At 52.9% G+C, this 20,810-nt stretch overlaps 1 protein-coding gene across 2 annotated transcripts in view; it reads right to left on the bottom strand.

Annotated features, from left to right (window-relative positions):
• RBM33 (RNA binding motif protein 33) overlaps positions 1 to 20,810 on the bottom strand; it is a 134,514-nt gene that overhangs the window by 6,916 nt on the left and 106,788 nt on the right. Inside the window, exons 15-16 of one of the 2 annotated variants that reach the window (XM_042976261.1) lie at positions 12,363 to 12,572; positions 7,367 to 7,555 (exon numbers count right to left, since the gene is read on the bottom strand). In XM_042976261.1, coding sequence (XP_042832195.1) covers positions 7,367 to 7,555; positions 12,363 to 12,572 — 399 coding nt within the window. The remainder of the gene's footprint in view (positions 1 to 7,366; positions 7,556 to 12,362; positions 12,573 to 20,810) is intronic. The other variant, XM_042976270.1, reaches the window with a different exon arrangement.

Raw genomic sequence — 20,810 nt, 5'->3', positions numbered from 1 at the left:
AAATTTTTTTTTTTTAATTTTAGAGAGTGAGGGGGGGAGAGGGGCAGAGGGAGAAAGAATCTTGAGCAGACTCCACGCTCGGCACAAAGCCAGAGGCGGGACCCGATCCCACAGCCCTGAGATCATGACCTGAACCCAAATCAAGAGTTAGATGCTCAACCCACTGAGCCACCCAGGCGCCCTGAGAAACACTTTAATTTCATGTTGTATATGCTTAAAACAAAACCCAGCATATTTATACATCAGCTTTAATATAAAATACGAGTCCAGGCTGACACTTGGATCACTAAAGGAAACTATCTCCCTAGCAATTTTTCCTCCCTGATCCAGAGAATCTGTCCCCAAAAGCCATTCCCATGAGTGTACCCCCCCGTCACCCCCCAGTCTGGTGTCAGGATCTGGCATCATCCGGCCACATGAGTCACTCAATCTTCTCCCTCAACCCTCCCTGTGAGGCCCAATGACACACACTTCTGGAGAGTCACCCCCCGTTTGCACACCTTCCTGCCACACAATTTTCTATGAGACCCTCACTGATTTTTTTTTTTTTAAAGCAGTATTACATCACACAGGAGGAAACTGCTGTTTTGCAGGGGGACCCCACAATTACCACTGGGGTAAACCAAGGAGGCTTTCACACCTCCAGCTACCCACAGCAAGGGACAGCTTCGCCAGTGGCGGCTGTCAGCACAGTCTGATCACATTCTGTACTTAGACACTCGATTACTAAGTGACATCTTCAATGAAACCTTCGGAGCCAAGGCAACCATTCCAGAGGCCGCTACTCTTTGCGCTGAAAACCACACCCTTTCGTGAAGAAGACAGACAGAAAGGATCCATCGAGTGAAGAGAGAATCTTACACGTCTGAAAGGAAGGTGCTGGACAGAGGGGACTCACACGTGGGCCCCCAGCTTGCCCTGAGGCCTTGGGGTTTAGGATCTGAGGATCCGGGAGGCCCAGGTCAGAGGAGGAGACCTGTGTGGTCTCTCAGCCGGTCCCACTCTCAAGGGCCCGATCGTTCTCAAGCCTGCGGTGCCGCACGCAGTCCTGCACACTGTCCAGGCGCCGTGCAGGCTGCAGCCTCTGCCGAGAGCGAGGCGCGTAGCGGCCAAGGCGGGACCCCGCTCACAGCAGGACTCGACGCGGGGGCCGCCACCCACCCTGTCTAGATGCTGTCTAGCGAAGTAGGACAGCCGGAAAACACAGCTGATGGAGGCACGGGACCCTGAAAAGCGGCGGCATATGTGGCTGTTTAATTGTAAAGCATTTATCAAAGGTCTACGGTGGGAACACAAAAATACTCAAAAAGGTATACCGTACGCGAAGTGAAAAGTCTCCGTTTTAATACCCACGCGACATCTATCGGTCAACACAACTAGGGGAGCTCTATGGAACACCCACTTTCCCAAAAGTCACCTTTCAGTGTTTACAAAGAAATGAACGGTCTCAAGTCTCCAAATGACACGGTGGGAAGGTGAGCACGCGGACCACGCGGCCGAGGAGCAGCAAGCGGGTGGTGGGGACCCCCAACCCAGCAGGAGCACAGGCAGCAAGCTCAGGACAACACGAGACTGCTCTCATCTGGGGTATAAAAGCAGAAGCAGGGTTTTCTAGAGGGTTCCACCTAGGGTTAAGAGCACCGGCAAAACGCCGTAGTTGGTCTGGGACGAACGCAGGTGACTTCTCTTCCCTGGAGACGCGCTCGGCACTGTGGCCCCTCTGGCCCCGGGGACTCCCTACAAGTCCTGCACAGAGACCCACTTTCTCTTCCGAGCGGCCAGCCTCCTCCACCCGCTCGCGCCTGTTCTGTGCCGCACGCTGCAATGGGTTCCAAAGCATCCGCTCAGAGCACAGGCAGCCCCGGGCACCTGCAGGGGGCCCGCTGCCAGGCCCCGCTCTCTGGTCCTGTCTGCGCCCCCCCTCCCCCGCAGCCCCGCGGCCACGCCGCTCGCTAGCGCGCGCCCCCTGGTGGCTGCTGCCGGCACCGCGGCGGACCTCAGGCAAGAATCCCAACAACTTCCCCAAATCTACCTCGTCTAAAAATACGACGTGTTCTTTAGGAACAGACAGGAAAAAAACTAATTGCTGATGCTACCGCAGATAATTAATCATACCGTACAATTCACAAGTGGAATCTGGGTTTCTGAAAATACCACGGTTTTTTTGGTTTGTTTTCAGAAAAACAGGTTTCCAGGTATCTAGGGTGATTTCCTCCGGGTGACTTCGCAATATGAAATGAAGGCACGAAGCTTCATTTTTACCACTTACCACACAAAACGGTAAAACGCCTGATGCGACAGAACTCACTGGGACCTGAGCAGTTTACACCTCGGTCTGAGGAGGTGCCGGACGAGACGGCAATTCCTCACGGGGAAACTTCCCCGTGCCAATTCCTCACGGGGAAAAGGCCTGGAGCTCAAGCAGTCAACACAAGCGACGAGAACACGGTCCTAAAATCTTCCTGGTTATGTCCTTTATTTACATTTTCGTACCTTCTTCCAGAAACCAAACGACGTCTTCTAGGCAGAAGACTGAATTGCAGAAACTGTCCCTATCCCGCCATTTCTGGCCTACGAAAACGAGAGCTCCAGGAGTTCGTTACTGGGAGCAGAGGGGTGGGCACCGCGCCGGAAGCTGGAAGCCGGACGCCTCGTGCTCCCCGGCTTCCACGGTGCAGAGCGGCACTCGCACGAGCTAGCGGCACAGCCCCGCACAGACACTAGCGGGGCCAGAACAAACCGGAAGCTGCACCGCGTCTCCGGGCCCACGCTCGCTCTGCTGCCGCGGCTGCCTCTCCCGCAAGCGCCCCCCTGGCACTCAGAAGGCAAGGCCAAGGCACCAACTTCCGGCCTGATGCGCTTCCGTTTTCAGAGAGGAGACACCCGCACGTCCTGACGGTGAGTGACCGCGCTCCTTCAAGTAGCAAAACGCAAGACGAAACCCTCGGCTGCGAGCCGCCTGCTCGGACGCCCTGCAGCCCCCTCCGGCCCGGCCTCCGACAGCCTGCGGTCTCATCCGGGGAGGATGTCCGTGTGCACGGCACCCTGCCTCTTCTCCCACGGGCTCAGATCAACTACCACGTCGCGGGGACGCCAACTCAGATCAACCAAAATGTCATGGGGACGCCAACAGGGTTGCGTAGCCCCGAAGATCTGTGTCGGCGTCCCTCCCCCTCCGGCCGGACGCTCTTAGCACCCGCGGGAAGTGCCTTCTGCCAAGAACAGGACGGTCAATTTTAGACAACAGTGGTGCTACCTGAGAGCAGCCCCACCGACAGGCCACGAGGAGCGCGTCCCCAGAGGCCCCACCATAGCTGTGACTCACACGGCCGGGGTGGCCCCGCTGGGGCAGGTCCCAGAGCCCCCGGTCGGCGGCAGACCGGTGTCCCCACAAGGCACAGGGGCCCCAAGGGGCAAACGGCAGCAACGATGGAAGCGTGCGCCACAAGGCAGGCCCGACACCCAGCTCCTCGCAGGACCCTCTCACAGATGCACCTGCCGCCGCGGGTTCGGTCCAGTGCCCGCGCTGCGCTTTTCCCCAGGGCCCGCGTGCCCACTCTCCGTGCTGAGACCCCCCCCGCCGCTCCCCGCACTGGCCGGCTTCCCTCCCGCTGGCCCCCCGAGACCCCCAGTGCCGTCACACTGCCATCCCGAAGTCCTCTTTCCGTGGGCGTTACTGCTGGCTGCGTTCTCTGGACCTTGACGAGGACCCCTAGTAAGCAGTCTTTCCATCGTGGCTTCAGATCACGTGGTCACACCCGTGTCTTCTCCCCCGATGTCCTGAACTTCAGAACCAACGACCTGAGATTCCAACTCTGTTGGCTACACCAGCCGGGCCTTGCGGCCGGTCGGAACAGGACGCTCCTTCACAGCGGCTCACGCTCTCGCACGACCGCCCACGGGGGCTCAGCCACGCCAGCCTGCAACTCCCGCCGCCCCGAAGTGCAGCGTCTGGGGGCAGGCAGACACCCCTTGCACCTGCCACCCCGTGGGGGACGAGGAGGCCATGCGTCTCCTCCAGCCTGCTCAGGCCGGGGCACCGGGAGAGTTACAAGGTGGCGGGTGTGGAGAGCCCGACAGAAAGGCCTAGACTCGAGACGAAGAAGAGAGCCCCGCCAACAGCCCGGCTGTGCCGCAAAGGACACCCATGGCTCGCGCTCCCCCTCTGGCCCCAGCCGGGGCACCGCCAGGACACAGGAGTGACGGAGGCGGTGGAGACAGCGTGGTGCCGGGTACGTGTGGGCACGAGTCAGCGCTGGCCGGCCTCGTCCTCAGGGAGGGTCACGACAGGGGACAGTCATACTCTCACTGAGCGATCTCAAACCTCGTGCCTTGGTGAGGAAACTGCTTTTGTGTTTTTACACCATGACGTTTACTTACGGGGTAATGAATCTTTCTTCTTAGCACAATTTGAGGCACAATCTAGCAAACGGGGAACTAAAAGCAATTACACAAAAAAGCCACGGAGGTCCTAACTACCTTACTTCCTGATCTAAGAGCTACCTTGGCTTTCTGTCTCAGGACAGAGTGGGAGGTCAGGGTCACCGCTGCAGGAACATGTGTCCGCCAGCCCACAGGGCACACGTGCCTGGCAGTGACCGGGCTCCCTTCTCGCGGGGGCTGGGGTCCAGGCAGACGCGTCTCTCGGACCCGCTCGGGAGTGGAATGCTGCGGCTGTGGCTGCCACGCGCCACCTCCCCCAAGATTCTGGGACCCGCTACCGCACTTCCCACGCCACTGCTGCCTTCTGGTTGCCACGCTTCTACAAGATCTGCACGTTGTTCCTCATTCTGGAAATAGCGAGTTGATTAAGGTCTTTAAAATGGACTTTCTAGAGAGCCTTGTGAGTACCGTTGAAGGGAATAACATGCTAATCTGAGAGCCACACTGACAAAGCCTCTCGGATTCCACAGCTCAAGGAGCAGAGGTCACATGCGGTTCCTAGGAGTCTAATTTAAAAGCCCAGAGAAACAGGGGACCTTCCTACTCTGGACAGCACCACCTGCTATTACACCGAGTGGACGCGAGGTGGCGCCACAGTCCACCGCACACAGAAGCTTCTCCCGTCAGGACCACAGGAGGCCGGGGTTACCTGGCGCCATCCCACCCGAGTTTAAACCATAACCAGTTCTCGTTACAAACATCTTCTTAAAACGTATACTTATCAGTATCGTTCTTTAGCTACCGAACACCGGCAGATGCTTGTTATACTAGTTTTTCAGTAAGAAACTTGGCATTCTGGGAACGTGGTATCTAAACATCTGTACAGGCCCACTCAAAAGCATCCTCTGGGATAGAGACGAGCAAGAGGAGGGCACCCGGCTTTGGTCCCCAGGGGAAGGGATGGGCCTCACGAGGGTGCGAAGCCCAGCCTGCCACAGCCAGTTCCCAGGGGCACCGGGGGCCTCACCTTCCGGAGACCCCACTCTAAGAGTAACTGACGTAACCTACAAAGTTCACTCTCGTCTTCCTACTTCTCTAACTTTCGAATTAAAACAAGGCATCAAACAATCCAACGCCGTTTTGGTCTGGCTTTACTTCCCACAATCAAACTTTGTAACATAATCATCTCGAATCCTTTTCAGAACAGAAAAAAAAATCCATTCGAGAGACTATAAGCCCCAAATGCAGATCAGCTCCAAGCTGATTTTTGCGGTGCAGCCACCGCACCGCACCCCCCCCCAGCGTGAGGAGAGGCAAACAGCACCGCTGCTCAGACGTGGGTCCTGAAAACCACATCTTAGTCAAGGACACTCCAGAGAACGATCGAGACTCCGTGTGAGGAAGCAAAGCCACAAATGCTGACGGGCACACGTGGAGAGCACAGTGCCATCACTCCCGGCCCACGCGGAGACCGGGGCAGTGAGACCACAGCTCGAGCCTCCCGGACAACGCCGGCCCTCAGATCCCACAGGTTAGGCTCTGCTCTGTTACATCTGGACTCCCTGCCTGACCCCGCACCTGGACCCCAAATTCTCAACCACCATTGGTGGGAGAGCCTCACACCAGCGTAAGCACATTTTCATGCATCTAAACCCTCCGCTCGGTCTGTTCCTGAAAATTAGTCATTAACGGTCTGGAAGGACCATCCATGGGCGCAGTGCTGACACCTCCGGTAAGTGACAAGGGTCTCTGGCCGCACTGCGGAGTAAGGACGGCACTGAAAACAGAAGCCCGCGTTTCTGGCTCACGTTCCACTACGACACACAAACACCAGAAATCCCAAACTGACGGTGGAAGTCGTGATACCTCGGGAACAGGGTGCTTTCCGGAAGGGCTTTCCCCTACTCCTCACGTCTAATAATTCTCAACATCAGACACTTAAGACCTGTTGAAAATTATTTGTATCACCTCTAGTCTGAAAATGTCCCCCCGCTCGCTCCTGCAGCAAGAGACTGGAACATATCCTGAAAGCAAGTACGCAGAAACCCGACATTCACACCCTACATCCTGCCTGCGTGGGGTCTGACGTGGTGCCAATGGCGCCTGTTGGGGGGAGGGGAGGCGCTGGTGGGAAAGGTCCGATACAGGGCTGTGGAAACCCTCGGCCGAAGGAAAACCAGGTCAACCCACTTCTCTGCTGGTTTACCTGCAGGCCTCGAGTAGAAGCAGCAGAGACCAGGCATCTGAATGGAGAATTCGGTTTACAGCACAACTGGAGACATATGTGCAACCGGCTCAGCAGGAACTTTAAAGCATTTAGAACTAACTTGCTTTAAAGAGACTGGGGCACCTGGGTGACTCAGTCTGTTGAGCATCCGACTCTTGATCTCAGCTCCGGTCACGATCTCATGGTTCGTGAGTTCAAGCCCCGCATCAGGGCTCTGTGCTGACAGGGTGGAGCCTGCTTGGGATCCTCTCTCGCCCTCTCTCTCTGTCCCCCCACCCCCAATCTTTCTAAATAAACAAACGATTAAAAAAATATAAAATAACGAGATCAAAATATAGTCTACATTATTTCATGTTCATAAAATCTAAAACAAGTTTCACAGCTGTTAACGCATGCGCTATTTCTGGGAATTAAGGTCAGGAAGGTTAAATGCTTTAAAAATTTCTAAGTATCATGAACACAAGTGTGTGACAGAACAAAAAGTATATATGTTCAGGAGCATATGTGAACGTTAGGATAATAGAAGAATTCCAGAAAATAATTTGTTCAGCTGGCAAAATTATTTCCTAAATTCCATGACGGAGCACCTGAAAATTGCCAAATAATCTACGGCAAAAGTTCCGATCTCAAGTATGCAAAATGGATAAAACAGGTGTATGTCTTTTCAAACGTATTATTTTAACACGAAGTAACCGACACAAAGGGAACCGGAGTCAAGACAAAACAGAGTCCTGGGAGAGGCGCCAGGACACCCACCTGGATGGGTCCGACTGACATCAGTAGGTTCTTCAGCTGGGCGTCAGTGGTGGACGAAGAGAGCCCTTCAACAGACACGACGCAGGGCTGTGGCTTACACTCCACCACCCGGAGGTTCTGCTTGTTCGGCATCAGGCGGCCCCGGCCCACAGCCCCCGCCACTCCTCGGCCTCTCCCGTGCATGACAACCTGCCAACGACAAGAGTTAACTGTTTGACTTCTAAGCTCTGGTCTGTCGTTTTTAATAGCTACTAGGGTTATAAAAGTGAGCAAACAACTCGGAATCCATTAAAATACACCACGAGCTACAGGATTTTCTGTGGTTTTCATCCACTATCCGCAGGGTTCAATGTCTAACTGAAAGAATACCCAGCAGATCTGGATGGAGGCCAAAGAAGAAAACGGGAGCATCTAAGTCCGACCCCATCTCGGGAGCAAGCACGGGTGGGTAACTTCCCGTGTAGCCACCGTGCTGGAGACAAAGCAGCAAGATCAGAGGGGTTGAGACACTTACTTGGGCCTAGTCGTAACAGCCCAAGAGCCCAAATATCTCCCAGTGTACTCCAGGCCACGCCAGTGGGGACTGGTGCCACCACAAGCCACGTTACGCCCCCTAAGTCCCCTCGGGACTACGTGCGGCACCCCGAGAACCCGAAAGGCGGGTTCTGTGGCAGGGGGCCAGCGAGAGTCAGCAGGGGTCGCTTCCCAGCTGCTGCACATCACAATCATCTACACAGCTTTTACGACAAACACCACAAAAAATCCAAGCCACAGCAATGCCCGCGCGCTCACTCCCACCCACGTTAAGGCGTCACATGTCTACAGAAGGGCCCAGGCCTTAGCAGTTTTTTAAGTTGCCAAGGGTTCAAAACCACTATTCCAACGATTCCAGGGCCTTTTAAGTAAGAGGAGACAGCTGATCTTTCTGGTATTTTCTTTTTCATTTTTTTTTTTTAATGTTTATTTTTGAAAGAGAGAAAGAGCACAAACAGGGGGAGGGGCAGAGAGAAAAGGAGACAGAGGATTCCAAGCAGGATCCAGGCTCCGAGCTGTCAGTACAGAGCCCGACGCGGGGCTTGAACCCACGAACCATGAGATCACGAGCTGAGCTGAAGTCAGACGCTCAACTGACTGAGCCCCCCCAGGAGCCCCTCTGCTGTTTTCCAGCTAGAGAATTCGATGAAGCGTCTCCTGTTCAGGGCAGCAGTGAAATGCAGGCGGCTGGGTGGGACTGAACAGTACCAGGGTTTCCAGACAGCTTCCCCAAATTCTGCCCTAGAGTCTGGGTACAAAGGAGCAAAAATGACCCCCTGTTCCATCATAGAAAAGGCCAGAGAAGAAGGTAAATGCATCCAAAACCACATTTCTTAACACTCTGCAGACGGTGGCAAACGTCCTCCCGTGAAGTGAGTGTTTGAAAAGTACAAAAGGATATTTCAGAGTCACACTGGAAAACACACATCGAAGGCTGCACGTAAATCACACCAACAAGGGAAAGGATGCAAACCATACGATCACTTCAGCAGATGCAGACAAAGCATGTGACAAAGTACAACATCCATTCACGATAAAAACCCTCAACACAACCCTGTTTACCTCAACATAATAAACCTCAACATAATAAACGCCTTATATCAAAACCCCACAGCTGACATCACTGCCAACAGGGAATTGGTGGGAGCCTTTCCCCCAAGGTCAAGAACAAGACAGGGATGTCCACTCTCACCACTGTCATTCAACATAGTACTGGAGGTCCTGGCCACAGCTATCAGACACCACAAATAAAAGGCATCCAAATTGGTTGAGAGAGAAGTCAAACTCACTATCTGCAGATGACAGGACACTCTCTATGGAAAACCCGAAAGACTCCACCAAAAAACTGCTGGACCCGATAAATGAGTTCGGCAAAGTCGACGGATACAAAATCAATGTGCAGAAATCTGCTGCATTTCTGTACACCAATAATGAAGCAGCAGAAAGAGAAACGAAGGAATCAGTCCCATTTACAGCTGCGCCAGAAATGACGACCCAGGAATAAAGTTAACAAAGAGATGAAGGACACGTGGTCTGCAAACCTTAAAACTGATAAAGAAACCAGAGACACAAAGAAACAAGATATCCCACGCTCATGGGCTGGAAGGACAAGCATGGTTCAAGACTCTACACCACCCAAAGCAATCTACACAGTTAATGCAATCCCTGTGGAAAAACCAACAGCATCTGTCACAGAACTAGGACAAACAATCCTAAAATTTGAACCTCCAAAGACCCCCAAACAGCCAAAGCAACCTTGAGGAGGAAAAGCAAAGCTGGAAGAGGTATCATAAGCCCAGATTTCAAGATTCACTCCAAAGCTGTAGTCATCGAAACACCGAAGCCCTGGCACAAAAACAGACACACAGATCAATGGAACAGAGAAGAAAATCCAGAAATGAACCCGCAAGTATATGGTCAACTCATCTTCGACAAAGCAGGAAAGAAAATACGATGGGGAAAAGACAGTCTCTTCAACGAATGGCGCTGGGAAAACCGGACAGCCACATGCAGAAGATTGAAACTGGACCATGTTCTTACACCACACACGACAATAAACTCCAAACGGATTAAGGACCTAAACGTGAGACCCGAAACCATAAAAATCCTTCGAGAGCGCAGACAGTAATTTCTCGGACATCGGCCACAACAACATCTTTCTAGATAGGTCTCCTGAGTCAAGGGAAACAAAAGCAAAAATAAACTATTGGGACTACATCAAAATACAATTTTTCTGCACAGCGAAGGAAACAATCAATAAAACTAAAAGGCAACCTACAGAATGGGAGAAGATATTTGCAAATGACTTACCTGATAAAGGGTTAGCATCCAAAATATATAAGGAACTGATACAACTCAACACCCAAAAAACAAATCACGCAATTAAAAAAGACACAAGACACGAACAGACATTTCTCCAAAGACAACATACACACGAAAAGATGCTCAATGTCACTCACCATCAGGGAAATACAAATCAAACCCACAATGAGACACGACCTCACACCTGTCCGACGGCTAAAGAAAAAAACCTCAAGAAACAACGGGTGTTGGCGAGGACGCGGAGTAAAAGAAACCCTCGTGCACTGTCGGTGGGCACGCAAACCGCTGCAGCCACCGTGGAGAGCAGTACGGAGGGTCCTCAAGAAGTTAAAGTAGAACGACCTTAGGATTTAGCACTACTGGGTATTTACCCGAAGAACACAAAAACACTAACTCGAGGGGATACACGCACCCCAATGTTTATTACTGCAGCCTTGTTCACAACAGCTGGACTGTGGCAGCAGCCCAAGTAACGGGTAAAGAACGTGTGGTGTATATACGTGCCACGGAATATTACTCGGGCATCAAAAAGAATGAAACCTTGCCATCTGCAACAACACGGATGGAGCCAGAGAGTATTCTGCGAAGTGAAGTAAGTCAGAGAAAGACAAACACCATTCAATTTCATTCAGATGTGGAATTTAAAAAACAAGTCGAAGCAAAGAAAAAAAAGAGACCAAATACCCCCAGACTCTTAACTATGGAGAACAAACTGTGGTCCGACTCTTGACTTCGGCTCGTGCCGTGATCTCACGGTTCGTGGTATCGAGCCCCGAGCCAGACCATGTGCCGAGCGTGAAGTCTGCTCGGGATTCTCTCTCTCTCTGCTGCTCCCCTGCTCGCGTACCCCCGTGTGCTCTCTCAAAATAAACGAACATTTTAAAAAATAACAAATTATAACATCAGCAAAATATCCTTTACCAAACGCTTACTGATCCACCAGGCACCGTACTTTGTATACGCATCTTCTCATGAAATCCACCCAAGAGCCCAAACGAGCCGGGAAACGCTACCGTCCTCCCTTCACAGCAGAGCAGACAGAGGTTTCAGACAAAGAAACTCGAGGGCTCGCTCAAGCGCACGCGTACGTGGGGGACGGGGCCTCTAAGGCCCCTCTCCTCCTGTATCCAGGGATTGCGCTCGGCCGAAGCCAGTTTAGACTGGAGCGACCTTCCATGACCGAAGAGAAGACTTCATGTCTGCACACGTCTTCTGTTGCAAAGGGAGTAATTTTATTTGCTCCTACATCACAAGGTGCTTACGAGACAACGCAGACAAGGTAACAGACCCAGAACGGCCTTCGTGTTGATACTATTACTACCTGGGTCAGCAGCAAGACAGATAGATGAGCCAGTGGACTCTGGAGCTTTCTAGAAGAAACCCAAAGCAGGTGTTGCTGCCCTGCTGCCTCCCTCACATAACTTCATCATTCGAGGGGCATCTGGCTTATGCACCAAAAGGGAGGAGAGAGGGGACTTTACTGTCAGGCTTTGGGGAAGCTAGAGACAGCTCCCCTACCATCCAAGGGAGGGCACCCTACCATGGGGACAGGACAGGGCAAGGCGGACACTCTTCTCCTAGGGAAGATTTTAGACTCAGTGCACAAAAGGAGAACGTTCACTCCCACCCCTGCCCCGAAGGCATATCGGATGCCCTCATCTCCTGTCCAACAGTGTGTGTCAGAACCAGGGTCGGGGCCACCTTCTTCAGGTCGGGTCCCCTCCCCCCCCCCCCCCCCACCGAGGCCTCACTTTCCCACTCGTGCACTGGGCTCACGAGAAGGAGGTGTGTGAGCAGATGCCTGGCTCTCTGTCTGCGGAGTGTGGAGAGCCGGTAAGAGGGGAAGGAATCGTATTGGACTGGGGCCTGCGGACACAGGGGTCAGAGCCACAGAAAACCACACCCCCGGTTGCAGGGACTTTCCCTGAGCTGTCCCCTTAAAGTCAGAAGAGGACAAGTGCTCCTGTGAACACATGAGCTTTCAAAGCCAGAACGAAGGAAATGACGGCTCGCTTACCGATGTATCTGCACCCCCCTCCCGTGCACTGGGCACCCCTATCTGAGAACCGTCCAAACGTGGACCGTTCGAACCAGCAGGACAGCCACGCTCCCGGGGCGCAGCCTAGGTCACAGGCAGTACCTTCTTGGCAGGATGGACTCCCTGGATGCTCTTGATGCCCGGAGGGCCGGCCGGGTGCACATGGGCCCCCACCGGTGGGTGCTGGGGCTGCTGGGGGGCCCCCTTGGTCAGCGTCACCTTGCGGGCGGGCGGCTGTCTGGCTTCTGGGGGCTGCGGGAGCCGCTGGGGCTGGCCCTCGGGGTGAAAAAAGCCGTCGCTCTCTCCTCCCTGCTGAAACAAGGCAGCGTGCTGGTCAGTAAGTGTGTGGCCAGGAAGCCCTCCCCAGCGGCGGGGAAGTCCGCCTCTGCTAGCCTCAACCGAGAGCAAAACCGTTTCAAACAAGCGGGAAACCAAACCTGTCATTTCACTACAGCCACTGAGCAAATTTCTCATCCGACAGTGTTTGGGTTTTAATCATATTTTTGAAATTTATAACCCGCAGATCTTTAATTACTGTATACACTCAAGAGGTCTGTGATTACAGTATGTGCTGTTTCGTTCATCACAATAGTGCTTAATCTTAAAAATACCTCATACTCAACATACATTTACCATTTCCAAAGGCATTGTTATTAAAATACGGGCAGTCTGCACACGCAGTGGTTTTAAACTTTTACCCTGTCTTTAGACCAAAGACAAGTGGACTGTCCCCCGTCCTCGGGACGTACCTCACTGGCTGTGGCCCAGCGCCCACCCTCCCCTGGGGACAGAGCACTGGCCCCCGGTCCCCCCCGCCCCCAACACCCGCACCTCCCCTGGCCTCGCACACAGAGGGACGCGTGGGCCCTAGTGAGAGCTTCACAAGAACCAGAAATCTAACCTTTTGAGTTTTACTAATGCTCCCTCGTTTCTTGACCTTCAAAATGGTGATATTTGTTGAAAAGAAAACCACAGGCCCAAAACGGTGTCACTCACACCGAGTCCCCAAACCAGGGCTCACTCCCTAATCTAACTGCAGTTTCAACCTTCTTGAGAAATGTAGTCTTAACTGGTGCATCAGGAATTTTCCATCAGGGCTAAAGAGCAGGCCACAAGGGCCCCTCTCCCCCAGAGGAAGGTGAGTTCACTGGCACGGGAAGACTCCCAAGGGAAAGCCACCAGCCTGAGCAGTAACCGTCTTGCTCCACCCTCCTTCTAAGAAGACCTTCCCTCTTGTACACCCCCCGGGAGCCTCTCTGCTTTGCCGGATGAGGCGCTGCCCAACTCACGAGTCGCTTAACGAAGCCCATTAGAGCTTTAAAACGGTCTCAGTCGAATATTTGCTATTTAACACGTTTACGCTGCAGTACTTACGTTCAGGATACCACCCGGCGGCATAAAAAATACCTCTGGATGGTGCCTATCGGCTACGCTCAGTATTAAGTGCAGCGTGTCTCCTACAGAGTGGCTGGTGGCCGGGAAGGGAAGTGTGGATGGCAAGGAAACCCCACCTTGAGCTGCTCAATGACAGAATCTTAGCAGAAATGGACGCTCGGATGTGAAAAGTAGAATTCAGACTTCTATCGGTGCGAGGCTCTACCACTCCGATCACCGGGGGTGCAGCGGCCTGTGGCCAGCACACCCGCCCCCGCACACTGCTCGGCCACCCAGTGCTTCCGGAAGGACCTGGGAAGTCACCTCAGCTGCAGTCCCTGCGTTCTACATGTCTCTCTCTCTCTCCCCTCTAAACTTATCTTTGGGGCGCCTGGGTGGCTCAGTCGGGTAGGCATCCGACTCTGGTTTCGGCTCAGGTCATGATCTCACAGTTTCACGGGTTCGAGCCCCATGTCAGGCTCTGTGCTGGTGGCACAGAACCTGCTTGGGATTCTCTCTCTCTCGCCCTCTCTCTCCGCCCCTCCCCCACTCATGCTAGCTCGCTCTCATAATAAATAATTTAAAAAAAAATTTTGAACTTCTCTCTTAGGGCCAGTTGAATGGAATAAAGTGAAGAGACAGGGGCTAGAGCGAGATAGGTGCAGATGAGATTTTGTAAAAACTGCCCAAGGTAATCGGGCCCCATGAAAGACGAGAGGAGAAATGTCACACGTGGCAGGGCTTCTAGCTCTGGCAGCATGAAGACACTGGCCAACCTCCTTCCCCAAGATAAATCTGTAACTGGACAAAACCGCCCAGAACAAGCACCTCAGGTCCCTGGAATTGACAAAAGTGAAACAAGACAGGGTGGGGCCCGGCAGTCTTTGCTCCGTGACAGTGACAGGACCTCCCCCCACCACCACCCCCCGCCACCCCCCCCACCCCCCCACCCCACCCCCCCGCCTCCAGCCCACAGGGCAGACCTCGAGCGGCCAGCAGGCCGGGGAACCACAGCAGCACAATCAGCAAAACTTGGAGGGAAGGGAATGGGGCACGCCCACCAATCTGTCAGCCCTGGTCCCTTCTGGAATGACAGCAGACCAGCCAGTAATCGGAGAGATGTAATGAGAGATCCCGGAAACGCAAGGGCTCTTGAAGGCCTAGGTCGGTGCGCTCCGAGGGCGCCGGGGCCCGAGAGGCGGGCAGGAAGGACGAGCTGACGTGGGCTCGGGCAAGTGCCGCCCCCACTCATGGCCCGCTGGCCAATCTCTTCCTGAATGACTGACTGGCCGACCACGAAGCTATGCGACAACAGGGTTGACCCCTGGGAAGCCAGGCTGAGAAATGGAATAGGAATAAAAAACTGATCCAAAAAAATTCTGAATAAAAATACAGTGCAACTAAAGCAGTTACATCAGAAAGGAAAAGAAATCTGAAATCAGTAAGCTGAGCTTTTATCTCAAGAAGCTAGAGGAAAAAAGGAAATCAAGTCCAAAATACAATGAAGGAAACGGTGAGCTCAGAGCAAAAAGCTATGGCATAAGACACAGAAAAACAACAGAGAAAAATCACTGAAACCTAAAGTTGCATTTTTGAGATCAACGAAACTGATGGCTGATCAAGACGGGAGACAGGGCACAAAACACCACACCAAACTCAGGAGCAGAGAGCCACTCACCTCACCGGCCCGGCAGAAGCGAAGGCGGACACCATGAACAACTTTACACGAAGTCAGGCCACTGAGGCGACACGGACGGATGGCGTCAGAAACGCCGTGCCGAAAACTGATTCAAGAAGCGAGACGACCCGGAAGTCCGAGGCGACACGGAACTGGTAATGCCGACCCTCCCACACAGGAAAATCCACAGGCACTCACTGGTGAGCCCTGTCCCTACCTCAGGAAGCAGGCAGCCCGTGACACTACCTCTCCCGGAAGAGAGCGGAGGACGGGGCACCTTCCCGCGCCTCCTCGGAGGCTGGCACGTCCCCGAGAGAAAAGCCGAAGGCACCGGGGGAGAAGAGAGCCGCAGGAGGCCCCGCGCGCGCGCGCGAGGACCCCACCAGACGTCAGCGGACCGGATGCGCCCACACAGAAAGGGGACCGCGCGCCACGACCAAGCAGCTCTCGCCCGAGGAACGCGAGGCCGACTGTCCCCGCGGAAGGCGGTAACGTGCGGGGCGCACGGGCGGGAGACGCGACGGTGATGGAGACCCGAGACCCGCGACACGCTGGGGCCGGCCGGACGCGCTGTCGGCCCGGGACGGGCGTCCGCTACAGGCGGGCAGCGCACGTCGTGCCTGCTGATGAGGACACGGCACGCCTTCTCCTCGGGGCTTCTCCTCACGCAGCCGCAGACCAGTCGGGGACACGCAGTTTCCGTACTCGCCACCTGGGGACGGTTCAAATCTGGGCCATCTCGGGCTTTAGTCCAGAACCATCCAACCGGACCCCGCGGAGCTGGGACCCAGACGCCGGCCTATTTTAAGGGCTCCTGGGTGACGACGGCTGTCCGGCTAAGGCTGGGGAAGGCTGAACCAGGGGCGTGCTCCCGACGTTCTGCGACCCTGTGCCTCTACCAAGTGCACTGCCGGTGCCAGCCGAGGGTCACGCCGACCTTGCAGAGGAACGTCCCCAAGTGAAAAAAATGGAAGCCGTGCGCGGAAGGCAGGCCATTTTGCAAGACCGCGATCCACACAGACATTTAAGCTGCTGGTCTGCGTTTCCTAGAGCTTCTCCACAGGCCTTCCAGCCAAGGAGCGAGCCGGCGCCCCAGCCGGGGGACCGGCCGTGACCTAGCCCATGGGCGCGCAGTGTCTCAGTCTCTGCCTTAAAGAGCTATGTGACCTCTCTCTAGCTTCGTAGACGCTGAATTTTTCTATCGTAAAACGCTGAGAGTCTCATAAGGATACATACGTACCACATCCTCATCCCTCGTAAGAGCCAACGGTCCATCATTTACTAATCTCTCTGACGTCCTGGAGTCGCGTTAGCGCAAGACTCGTGTATCTCCTACGCGTGTGTTCAGCTGTACGGGCCTCACGGACATCTCTCCCTGTCACACGAGCAGACGCTTCACGCGGAGCCCAGGCCCCACAAGAGGCTGCGTGCTGGGGGCACACAGGGCCGGCCCACCAGATCCTCCGCACGGCTCAGCGGCACCATGGTCTACCGGCCGAGCCCCCCCCCCACCCCCCGCGTTCGGCCGCGTGCAGAAGCGGACCGGTACCGGCCAGCTGTACGGGACAGCCTTCCGCCGCACGGACTTCAGGGAACCGAATAAGCTCCCCGGAAGTTCACCCGGCAAGGTAAAAGTTCGAGGATGCCCAGAGCACCCACTGCCTCGCAAGCATCTGAAGAAACCGGGGGTTTAGACCCCGTAAGTCTGCTTTGCTCACCAAGCCGAATGTCTCGTGCGCGCTGAAGGTACTGAGATGGCTACTGAATAAATCAATAAACGGCAAATCATACTTTACCGTGCGGTTCTCAACGTGCTACGTAAAAAGGAGGATGACATCAGAATGTGAGGCTACAGCCGCTGTCGATCACAGGCACTGACCACATGTCACTACGATACCAAAAGGCCAGCCTTCAGGTCAGTAGTACTATTTTTGTGCCTCGGGAAATATTACGCCACATTGGAGACTAGATAGTGAGCCGGTACACGGGGCCTAAAAGGAACGATGTCCATGTATACGATGGACAAAAAGAATGAATATTGTCGTAGTTTTTTTCTTTAGCAATCCAAAGCTTAAAAACAAGATCATCCCGATAGTAAACTTTAAATTAAAAAGAAAAGCTTACACTGAAAGCAAGATATTATAATTGCCTATTTTAAGGTAGATGGTATGTGTATGTATTTGGATGATAAATACAGAATGCTAGTGATCTGGTGATTTTTAAACTGGGAACTGAGAACATAAACACTTAATCAAGAAACACTCCAAATAATCAAAATTATTTTCGTTGCTACTTTGGCTGAGAGACTGGTGGCAATACATCGTAAGAGGAGATGTTAATGTCAGATAAAACCCCTGAAAACCAAAGTTCTAAACTTTCATTTTCAAGAAAAGTTTACATTTTAAAGCAGGCTTGACCCCAAAGCTGCAAGAAAACAGGTATCACAAAGGCCTCTCCTCTCCTCATCTGCAAGGAGAAAACTCTCCTTCTATAGAGTGGAGAACGACGGCTTCCGACGTAAAGAAAAGGGGTCCCACGTGGTGTAAAGACCTCATTTCGGGTCTTCTAAGAAAGCACCTGAGAAGAGGGACGCCTTTTCTGTGGGTCCGCACCTCACCTGCGGCTCTGGCCCCAGGACACAAACTCACAGGCACAGGCACGGGGTCTCTGTCCTTCTCCCTGCTTGGAGCACCCCGCTCCCCCGCCCCGCACTCCCCAGGCCAGTCACTGCTCCGTGCTTCTTCACAGCAGTAGTGGCCACTGCTGTCCCGATCGCGGTCACTGGAACCGGGGCCCCATGGCACCCTCCAAGAGGGGACAGAGCGGGTGGACACAGTCACTTGCTCAGTCAACGAAGCACACGGAACGGGGCACGCTCAGGCAGGGATCGTGACGACTGCCCGGCTTTTCAGAAACACTGCTCCCATCAACCGTTTACTGGAAAGTCGGAGGAAGCCCCGGGTCAGCTCTGGAGTCGCTCATATTCAGGGCAATCCTGCACACCTTCGGTAGCCACGAATGGCACCATACACTTTATAACAGAAACTTGCAAGGTGTTACCACGTCCCCCTCTCGGGAGGGTCTGCGATGCAACAAGCGGACTAGGGTCGGTACGCAGTTTTCCATCAATCCTCCCTCCAAGGTAACTATGATCCTCATTTTGTAAAGGGAAACCCCGAGACCCCTGGTCACACAGTAACTGCTGGGACTTCCTGTCTCCGAGGTCCTACGCCGCTTCCCAGGAGGCGGCCTTTCCCCATAACTGTTCTCAGCAAACAGACTAACCGTCACCCAAAAGGAAAAGGTCCCTGCGTTGCTGTCCTAAATACCATACTGAGCCCTGAAGGCCAAAATCTAAGTTATGCAACTGTTCCCTTCTATAAGAAAAATGGAGAGGTTTCATTTTGTCAATGGAGGGATCAACTACTCTCTTTCAAATCAGCACAATGAAAAGCTAATTCTGGGGAGAAATTCTAACTTCCAGAATTATTCCAAGTAACCTGTGAAACCCGGTTAATGTAGTAATTACTAGGCGGTGGCCAGGAGCATCGTTTCATACCTAACACTTGCACACGGACACGGATGAAGGTGAATGAAGATCACATACCACACCGAACCCCCCACCTGGAGGTCTCCCGTAACTCACACAGTTACAGCACTCAAAGAGGCCCTAAAATCCTTAGCGCTCACACGTGCGAACTTAAAAACCCCGTTGTTCAAAGTAGGATTTTCAGAACCCTGTTACATTAATGTAAGGAAATAACCGATCGTTTGTGGATTTACGTCCTGTTCAAAACAAGTAAGTTCACTTTGGTTTGGTTTTGGTTTTTTAAGATTTTATTATTTTTATGCAATCTCCACCCCCAACGTGGGGCTCGAACTCACAACCCTGAGGTCAAGAGCTGCACACTCCCCCAACTGAGCCAGCCAGGCACCCTGAAAAAAAATTCACTGTGAGAGTGAATTTCTCAGGGAGTGGGGGGGGGGGGGGGGGGCACAGTTCCCTTTCAAACTCCTCACGCAGCAGCAATTTGCGTACGATTTTCAGTACCTTCCACCTCCTCTGAAACACAGATGAGGAGAAAAGAAGGCTGGCCGGCCTCAGACCAAACAAACCAGAAATATCTTGTCGTTTGTTTTTTTTCCGCAAATGATTATCTTTTAATGACTGCTATAAAACATGTCTTTTCAGAGTAGTTTTCCTCTTCTAAATTATGTAAGAGGCACTACCTGAATTAAGTAAGCTTAGGGAATACTTTTTATCAGCTTAATCGTTACCAAAAAATGAGGTCTGTAGCCACCAACATTAGGACAAATTTATTTATAACAAATGGCTTAAATGTACAGATAAAAACGCCTATTGATAATGTCAGGGCCTCCTGCAATTTGACAGATCAAATCTTATTTCCATTCTTAAACCCCATGAAGAAGTGATATCACGGACTTGCATTCACTAGTGAGCAAATTGATTAATCCCCCTCCATAGAAATCTCAACTCTTGATTACACCTATCAGACGCTAAGCAGCATTATTCTAGAGTGACAACACTTGACAAATTCCCCAACCGTTTTTCTCAGCTTTTGTGGCCCTGCTAGCTTGTATTAACCCTGATGAAAAATTAATTTTCCTTATCTTCTTCTAAACCCCAAAATCCAAATCCGCCAAACTGGCAACTCTTTCTGTAAAGGTATTATGAAAACCTCTAAAAGATTAATTGCATGTCTTCAGGTGACATTAAATTAATTTCTGCACTCGTGACAGACATTTGATACTCCGCACTGAGAGGACAGATAACATTGTCAGGACACACACAAGGACAGTGGTTAGGGTCCCAGGGCAGCCTCTTAGGAATTCTCCGTCCGATAAGGCCCACTTCACTGTCACGCCAGTGCTGCCGATCTCACGGCCCGCAGACCTCACGGAACAGGTTTCTATTAACTGCAACAATGCCGGGCCTGGCCCCGTAATCTTGGGAAGGCTCGCTCAGAATCTGGCCAATAAATGATATGCACGCGACAGCAACTTTCGAAATATCAATACACTTAAGGCTCTATTTTGTCTCTGAAGACTACTGTTCAAGGAGAAAAGGTGCAAGAAAATAAACAGGCTAACATTTTCTTTCCAGGTTCCTGGGTCAATGCCCTAATTAAATTGTTGCAGCATAACAGGAAGGGAGAACGGTTTGCATTTGCAGCGTCCGATTCTCTGCAACCCACGATCCTTAGATTGTTCACGCCGAACACGTGAACAATCTAAGTCTTAAATGCTTCCTGTAAAATTTCAGCAGTGGGTCCACGTGAGCTGGCGTGAACCAAAACCCCTAAGGTTAGGGAGCGCAGGGCACATGGGGCTCGTAGGCGCCAGGGCTTCCCGAAGCGTGAGGACCCGACGGCAGGGACGCGGAGCTCACCGCGGCAGGAACTCGGGAACCGGGCAGTCTCTCCAGCGCCATCTCCCCGCTCTAGCTTTGAGATCAGTTGGGCTTTGGGGAGATCCGG

Source organism: Panthera tigris, chromosome A2, assembly GCF_018350195.1.
Source record: "Panthera tigris isolate Pti1 chromosome A2, P.tigris_Pti1_mat1.1, whole genome shotgun sequence".
NCBI lineage: Eukaryota > Metazoa > Chordata > Mammalia > Carnivora > Felidae > Panthera > Panthera tigris.
Note: the sequence above shows the minus strand (reverse complement) of the source record. Positions and strands in the feature narration are given on the sequence as shown.